General features: G+C 36.1%; 1 protein-coding gene across 1 annotated transcript; it reads right to left on the minus strand.

Annotated features, from left to right (window-relative positions):
* Positions 1 to 3,835: 3,835 nt before the first annotated feature.
* LOC113472232 (golgin subfamily A member 6-like protein 4) lies at positions 3,836 to 7,410 on the minus strand. The gene is made up of 2 exons (XM_026831891.1): positions 5,650 to 7,410; positions 3,836 to 4,012 (listed from the first exon to the last, which is right to left on the minus strand). The coding sequence occupies exon 1, from the start codon at positions 7,342 to 7,344 to the stop codon at positions 5,767 to 5,769; it is 1,578 nt and encodes a 525-aa protein (XP_026687692.1). The 5' UTR covers positions 7,345 to 7,410; the 3' UTR covers positions 3,836 to 4,012; positions 5,650 to 5,766.
* Between the last annotated feature and the right edge of the window lie 1,140 nt (positions 7,411 to 8,550).

Genomic DNA, 8,550 nt, shown 5'->3' on the forward strand with positions numbered 1-8,550 from the left:
GAGCTACCTCTGCATTTTAAAAGAGAGAGTTTATCAAAAATAGACCTTTACCTCAACTACAACAATGTAAGTATTTCCTGCAATCTGATTGGTTCCTTCATTTTAGGTTGATGACTCATTACTGTCACATTGATCTGGATGAACTATAGGATCCGATATAAATAGATATGGGAAATGGATTGCACTGTAGAGGTTCCGAGTTCGATTCGCGGCGAGGAACTTATTGTTTCATTGAAAATTTACATTCGTAAATGAGGTCTTTAAATTATTTTATGTGTGTGCCTTGCAATTTCCGAACCGGGTGGATTTTATCCCAAACAGATAATGTTCGTTCTCGGAACGGCTGGCTTTCTCCTATTCTGTCTTCCTTCTCTCTTCGCTTTCGGGACGATAAAACCAGTTACAGTTCCCTCTATTAAAAATCTTCAAATAATTACTATTATTTGTATTACTATACAAGTATACACTATCAAATAATTGCTAAGGGCAAGGTAAACCTAGACCCTTGACAAATGGAAAGCTGTGTCCACACATAGCCGACGCCGTCCATCGACTGAAATCGTACATCGTCGATCAACGGCCATCGATTTAGTGTGGACACAGCTTTACCCTAAAAGGATGTAAAGTACCTACAATCCAATGATCTGTTCCAAGTTCCAAGTGTTCCAAATCTAATCGTAAACTTGTAAATTTTCATATCATGACGTCACGGTACAAAGTTTAAATCGTGCCCGATTGGCCTTCGGGACGATAAAAACAGGTACAGTTCCCTCTAATCAAAAATATTCAAATAATTACTATTATTTGTATTACTATACACTATCAAATAATTGCTAAGGGCAAGGTAAACCTAGACCCTTGACAAATGGAAAGCTGTGTCCACACATAACCGACGCCGTCCATCGACTGAAACCGTAGGTACATTGCCTCGAGAACATAGATTCATCTCGTCGATCAACGGCCATCGATTTAGTGTGGACACAGCTTCACCCTAAAGGGATGTAAAGTATAATGCAATGATCTGTTCCAAGTTCCAAGTGTTCCAAATCTAATCGTAAACTTGTAAATTTTCATATCATGACGTCACGGTACAAAGTTTAAACAATTATGACGTCACGTCATATTCAAAAACAAAGCTACACAACTCTGCTTCAGATTTGTACATGAAATTAAAAATTAATTATGAATAGGTATGAATAAAACAACGAAATAGAACAAAACATTTAAAATTATATTACCCCCACTATCTCAAATTTGGCGAAAATTTTTACTTTCTATTACGTTACGTATGGGAAACCTGTACCTACTATGTAATGGGAAAGAATTGGAATGGGGACGAATTTTAGAAATGGGGGGTAAATGGGTAATACATATAGCCAGCCTTGTATAGCTTGGTAGGTAGCGTTGGTGGCCTTGTAAGCGGGTTCGATTCTCGCCCGGGGCGGATTTTATCCTGAACTGATATTGTTCGTTCTCCGAACGGCTGGCTTTCTCCTATCCTGTCTTCCTTATTCTCTCTTTGATTTCGGGATGATTAGAAAGGAGGGTGCATGAATTCTTGGAAAATGCACCTTTCATGATTTTTCAATTCTCCGAAAAAGAGTGATTTTCCTTCTTCCACATATGTAGGTAATACTTACACCCACATATCCACGTGCAGATCTTTTTCACAAAACAACTCTCCAAATGTATATTATACCATACCTACTCGTACATAGGTAGGTATTCTAGGTACCGTATTGTACTATCGACCAAAGCGGTACTTCCGACTACCTATATAAATTTGCAACTTCAACACCCTGCCTGCCAAAGCATATTCTATGAAAACATCGGTTTATTAGGTTTAAAAACCCCCCTGAAGGCCCAGAAACAAAATCTGCGCTCCTTCCATATCCTTAATATTTGTAGGTAGGTAGGTAGGTAGGTAGGTATAGGTACTATAATTGTATGTGTGTTATTACAGAAAATTTTGAAAGTGAAAATGTTAAAAGTACCTAACACGAGTATCTATGTATTAAATGATAGAGGGACGCCATTGGCCACAGTGCTGCCTCAGAAGTGTTTCCCTAAGAACAACGCTTTCGGTGTAATAAAGTCCCCTCTCCCATGGACTAGAGAACAATCGAAAGCGACACACACAAGAAGACGAGAAAAATGTCAAATTGAATTTGAAAAATGTCTCCTATGAAGACAAAAATTGAAGAAAAAAGCAGTCGTAATAATGTTTTCGAATGCCGAGTGTGCTGATATTTCAGTTTTTATCAGAACTTTATCTGCTGAGATTTGGGTACAATGACCAGCTAGTCAGAGGCGATGGCACGTTGAATACGCCAGTCCTCGAGGTCACTGCAGTTAAGCAACGCTGCACGTGGTTAGTATCCGGACGGGTGAACAATCAATCAGGCTGGTTGACGTTAATGTGAGAAGGTGGATGTCTTGTCTCCGTTAGATTGTGTTTTTCTTCCCATTTAGGCGCTGGGTCAACACGAGAACACTAGAAAGTACCTATGTACCTACCCCGTTGAAATATTTGCGATCGAAAACCGAGTGTAATTTTTTGTCGATGGTAGGCATGGAACCCGCGACCTTCTGTGTGGCAAGCAAGCGCGTTACCACTGGGCTAACCGTGATCTCTACTTACATTAATATGTACCTAATTACCTACATAGGTAATTACAGAGATAAAATAGACCCTGGAGTGGAAGGTAACCCAGACAAGATTAACACTGGAGGCGTTCTCCACCACCTAACTTTTCGGGTTGTATAAGTTACCTTCTGATCCGTCGTCTTTTATTCTTCTCCTCCTCCTCCTCCTCCTCCTCCTCCCCCCCCCTCCCCTGAGTGGCTGGCCTAACATGAGGCGCTGAAGTTCCTACCTTAGCAACGTATTATGGCATGCTGTGCATTGTGCACACTTCGATAGCATCAGAGCATTAGTCATATTACCATACATAGAGCCTAATATTCACATACATACCTACTTACCTACACACATAAATACTTACCTACTTATCCGTGTCCAAATGAATTCAGCATGTGTAGGTACCTCCAGAATAGATCAGTTGCGCTTACTTGGGTGATGTTTCAAAGTCATAGGAGCAGGAAAAATGAGGACCAACGGAATTTTTCTTTTTCTTCTACGACTTCTAGATACCGAGATAAATCGATTTAAAAAATACCGGTAAATCGTGAACTTTGACGTCACGGCATACGCTCCCATAGGCGATGACGTCACATCAAATGTCCCGAGCAAAGCTCCCTTGCAGGCAACGCATTAATGTGTTTGTGCGCATATGTTTCTGCGCAGTTCTTTCTGCTCCTCCGCTAGCGGGCTTGCATAGTGGCGCTACCTAACGGACGCAAAAAACAACTGCGTAAAGTCTGACGTCACACATATTTGAACTCTTTCATTAGAACGGAAAATAAAATTGAATTTTCGACCCTTTACAGTTATTTTTTCGGTGTTTTGACCTCAGATTTGGATTTTTCCCAACTTTTTACATAGGAATAGACCATTTATTTATATTTTTACCCATTTGCAACTGCTCCATGGCTTGCATAGTGGCGCTACCTAACGGACGCAAAAAACAACTGCGTAAAGTCTGACGTCACACATATTTGAACTCTTTCATTAGAACGGAAAATAAAATTGAATTTTCGACCTTTTACAGTTATTTTTTCGGTGTTTTGACCTCAGATTTGGATTTTTCCCATCTTTTTACATAGGAATAGACCATTTATTTATATTTTTACCCATTTGCAACTGCTCCATTTCTCTTTCTCTTTCTCAATTTTTCTTTCTCTATCATTTTGTCTCTATATGATGTATTTATACCTATATCTCTGTCATTTTTCCTCTCTCTCAGGATCAGGCCTTTATGTACATACCTTCCTATATATTATGTACAGCTTATCTATGTAGGTTTGTAGGTACCTACCACTTCCTCTTTTTCTTGGTGGGATTTTTGACCAAAAGCTCTTCAAATATTGTCCGCACGAGGCAGAGTGTACACTGGGAATACAAAACGACACATTTTAAAGAACATAATGAAGAGTAGGAGGAGTAGGAGGAGGAGGAGGAGAAGAGGAAGAACAAGCTGGGCCCGTCCCTCCGCGAATTTTTTAGCCCGTAGTTTATTCGATCGTGATTAGAGAAAATCAGTACCTAATACATATTATGTACCTACCTAATTTGTTTAATATTCAGTTTATTATTATTATAGATTTGATTTTTGATTTTACTTTCATGTAATGATTTAAAGTCGAGACTAGAGCGCGTTCTCCCTTTATTCCCAATATAATGTTCAAGTCACCCATCCATTTATTGGCCTTGCTCGGCGTAGCCTAACACAGGTGACGCTAAAATTAAAATAACGACTGAAGTGTTATATAAACTTTCTCGCTTTGAGTTTATAGGTCGTCGTGTCAAATTTTAAAATAACGACTGAAGTGTTATATAAACTTTCTCGCTTTGAGTTTATAGGTCGTCGTGTCAAATTTTCTTGCTCGGCGTAGCCTAACACAGGTGACGCTAAAATTAAAATAAGGACTGAAGTGTTATATAAACTTTCTCGCTTTGAGTTTATAGGTCGTCGTGTCAAATTTCGAGATCAGGGCTCATTTGTGTGAGAAAATGTGAAAAAAATTCCCCAAAAACCAGTTTTACTGGTTTTTTGGCTGTATGGTTTACGGGAAAAAATTTGCACCACCATTTTCGTTTTCCTGGTAAAAAGACCTTTAATTTGATATATAGGTCGACCAGGTTTGGATTCGACCGTTTTTTGGCGGTTTTCAGCTATACAAGAACACTCAAATAAGCATCATTCAATAGGATAAATAAAGTCGTGTGATGTTCACATCAGATTTTTTTATTTCCGTTGTTTACAAACCGTTTTAGTAATTCGTTTTTAGCCCGTCCTTCCTTTATTATTACAATAGTAATAAAAAAAGGTATAAGGGACGGGCTACTATTGTATTACAGACGACACCGAAGCGAATACAATATTCCGTCCCTTATACCTTTTTAGCCCGTCCTTCCTTTATTATTACAATAGTAATAAAAAAAGGTATAAGGGACGGGCTATTGTATTCGCTTCGGTGTCGTCTGTCTGTCGGTCGGTCGGTCTGTCTGTCCCCATAGAAGGACTTATCCAAACCTGGTCGACCTATATATCAAATTAAAGGTCTTTTGACCAGGAACACGAAAATGGTGGTGTAAATTTTGTCCAGAAAACCATAAAGCCAAAAAAAAAAGAAAAAAAAAATGGTTCTAGTCTTGATTTTAAATCACTAGGTACATGAAAGTAAAATCAAATCAATGATAATAATAAACTGAATATTAAACAAATTAGGTAGGTACATAGGTACTGATTTTCTCTAATCACGATCGAATAAACTACGGGCTAAAAAATTCCCGGAGGGACGGGCCCAGCTTTATGAATGAATTTATGTGGATTTATCAAGGTGATTTGTTTATATTTCCTGGTGTGATATTTTATTAGTGTGTTTAATTTAATAATATTCTTATTTGTGTATTTATTTTGAGGGGGGTATCAGAACTACTATTCTCTTACATTTCTTTTCCCCAAGTACATCTAAACAATTCTTAATTTTGTCCCATTCCGTTTTATATAATTATATCATTAGTACCTGCTGATATTACTATGATGTCTTCATCACTGACTATTTCTGGTGTTAATTCCTTCACTATATTTTCATATGTGTAGCCAGGTTTGAAATTCTTTTCTATGTTCCATTCTTGTGTGTTTATTTCTTTTTCAAGTCTCTCATGTATGTCATATGACTATCTCCTATAAGGTTGATCATTTTCTTCTTCCCATTATATTCTTTGTTTTCTGCTGTTTTTTCACATGTCCTTTTATTACAATCTTCTTTTATTTTCAAGATTTCTTCTGTATTTGTTTGCACTTTTTTCTCGATTTCTTTCAATTTCTTTAATATTTTCTCGACATTTTCATTATTTATTTCAGTTCCATCATCAATTGTTATTTCCCTTTCATTTTGATCTCTTGGTGTATTATTCTTTTCTGTTTCATTTACTTTTGTTCCCGCAACATTTTTATTTGGTATTTTACAATCCTTTTGTTTTTGCTTTGTCTTGATTTTTCCGGCATCCTTATCTTCATGATTCTTTTCTGCATTTTGTTTGAGTATATTCTCATTTTCTTTAGAATTTTGTCTTTCGTTTTTATCATTTTTGTTACCATCTTGTTTATTTGTTTTATAATTATTTTCTTTGTTTCTCTTTTTTGGCGTTGTATTATTTGAATCACTCATATCAATATCATTTATTTCTTGTTTGCACTTTTTCTCGCTTATTGCATATGCACAGCTTATTCGATAGTTATTTTTGGTCATTGGTCTCTGTTTGATAGTATCGAGTATTTCAAAACTTGAGTCTGCTTCGCCAATTTTGGTATTTTCTTGGCATTTTTTCAGCGGTATAGTGTTATTTAATTCATCTATTATGTTTTGTAATCCTTCCATTGATGTTTTCATCCCTTCTTTTTCTTCTTCCATTGTTTTAATGGTATTCTCTTGTTTTCTAATTTCATCCTTGTGTCCAATACATTCTTCCTGACTTCTTTCAAATAGTACTTTTTGTTCTTCATATATCTTTTGTAATCTTGTTATTTCATTTTCATACCTTCGTATTTCTTCTTTTAGCCTTTCGTTCTCTTCATTTAATTCTGAATCTTTTTTCTTTAAAAATTCTTGATCCTCCTTATATTTTTTGTTTTCTAATTTTTGTTGACCACATTCTTGTTCCAATTTTTCTATCTTTGCTTCGTTTCTTTCCATTTCCAAGTTTTTTTCATTGTCTTCTTTGTCTTTTATTTCTATTATTTTTTCTAGTTGCTTAATTTGTGTCATATGATCCTTTTCTTTTTCTTCGTCATAAGTTATTTGCTCTGTGAGTTCTTGTAAAAGTTCCTCAATTTGCATTTCATTTTCTGTTAATTTATTTTTCATTGCAGAGTTATCAGTTTCAAGTTCCTTTATTTTTTCCAAGAATATTTCATTTTGATCTCCTGGTTTTTTCCCGTCTCCTTCTTCCTTCTCTTCTGCTTTCTTCTCTAATAGTTCAACCAAATCTTTAATGAGTTTTTTCATTTGCCCTACCTTTTGCTTATCAGCTAGTTTAATTATCTCTTTCTTTATATCAGTAATCTTCATGTTTGTAGTTTCCGTATCAATTGTTTCATTTTCAGAATCAGTATCTTTATTTTTAAGTTTGGATTTCATAGCATTCGAGAACTTTACATTTCTAAGCCTTCTGACTTGACTTCGAGTTCTTCTATCATATGATCTACCTTGTGGCATTATTATTTGTGATATAGTTTACTCCTAAATTTGATGAATTGTTAAAGAAGATAGTGTATTTTGTACTTTTCTAATGTGAGCCTTGAAAAAAAAAAAAAAAAAAAAAAAAAAAAAAAAAAAATAAACATTTTTTCTTTTTATTATTGTATCTTGTTTATTTGTTTTATAATTATTTTCTTTGTTTCTCTTTTTTGGCCTTGTATTATTTGAATCACTCATATCAATATCATTTATTTCTTGTTTGCACTTTTTCTCGCTTATTGCATATGCACAGCTTATTCGATAGGCAGGGGAAATTCCGAAAGTAAAATATGACTAAACTTAAAGTATTCAAGCCACGGCTACCCTATTATTGACATCGCTCAAACCAGAGGTTTTGATAGACTATAGAGGCAAAGCCAAAGAAGAGAGAGGGAACTGTACCAAAGGAGATCTTATTGTCCTGAATCCAAAGAGAGAAAAAAGACAGGATAGGAGAAAGCCAGACGTTCCGAGAAGAAACATTATCTGTTCGGGATAAAATCAGCCCCAGGCGGGAATCGAAACATATACATATATGATTAAACTTAGATTTTCCTTGTTGTTTTGGAAAACAAACAACTTGGTTGCCTGGCAACATGATGTAAACATCAGGCGGTCCGTTGATTGGAACCGAAAATTAGGCAGGACGTTCATCAGTACCGAACAGTAGCAGTTGTTTCATTGATATCTTATATTATAAAAACAAGATCCATTCACTCATTCACATTTCACACACTGATCGCTCTACCTCGAGAACCACAACACCTAGAGAAGCTATATGAAATAAAAACGGCGGTGAAATACTCATCTCAAAAAAAAAAAGGTAAAACGGCCCTGGGAACAGTAAAACGGTATATCAGGAGAATTGTGAGCCTAACGTCTTCTGATGAACTAGGAGAGAGAGAGACAGAGAGATAGAGAGAGAGAGAAAGAGAAAGAGAGAGAGAGAGAGAGAGAGAGGGGAGGGAGGGAGGGAGCAACACCTAGGAAGCTGAAATTTGGTAGGAATATTCCTTTTATGGTCTAGGTGTGCAATAAGAAAGGATTTTGCGAAAATCTAAACCGATCCTGAGATATGATCAATTTTCGATCGCTAAAACCACAATTAGAAATACACAGAGTGCAGAGATTGCGGGAGAGAAAACTTTTCCTCGCTCGCCTAATATTTGAGTTTCGTTTATGTTT

Source organism: Diaphorina citri, unplaced genomic scaffold (genome assembly GCF_000475195.1).
Source record: "Diaphorina citri unplaced genomic scaffold, Diaci psyllid genome assembly version 1.1 scaffold4400, whole genome shotgun sequence".
In the NCBI taxonomy this organism is placed as follows: domain Eukaryota; kingdom Metazoa; phylum Arthropoda; class Insecta; order Hemiptera; family Psyllidae; genus Diaphorina; species Diaphorina citri.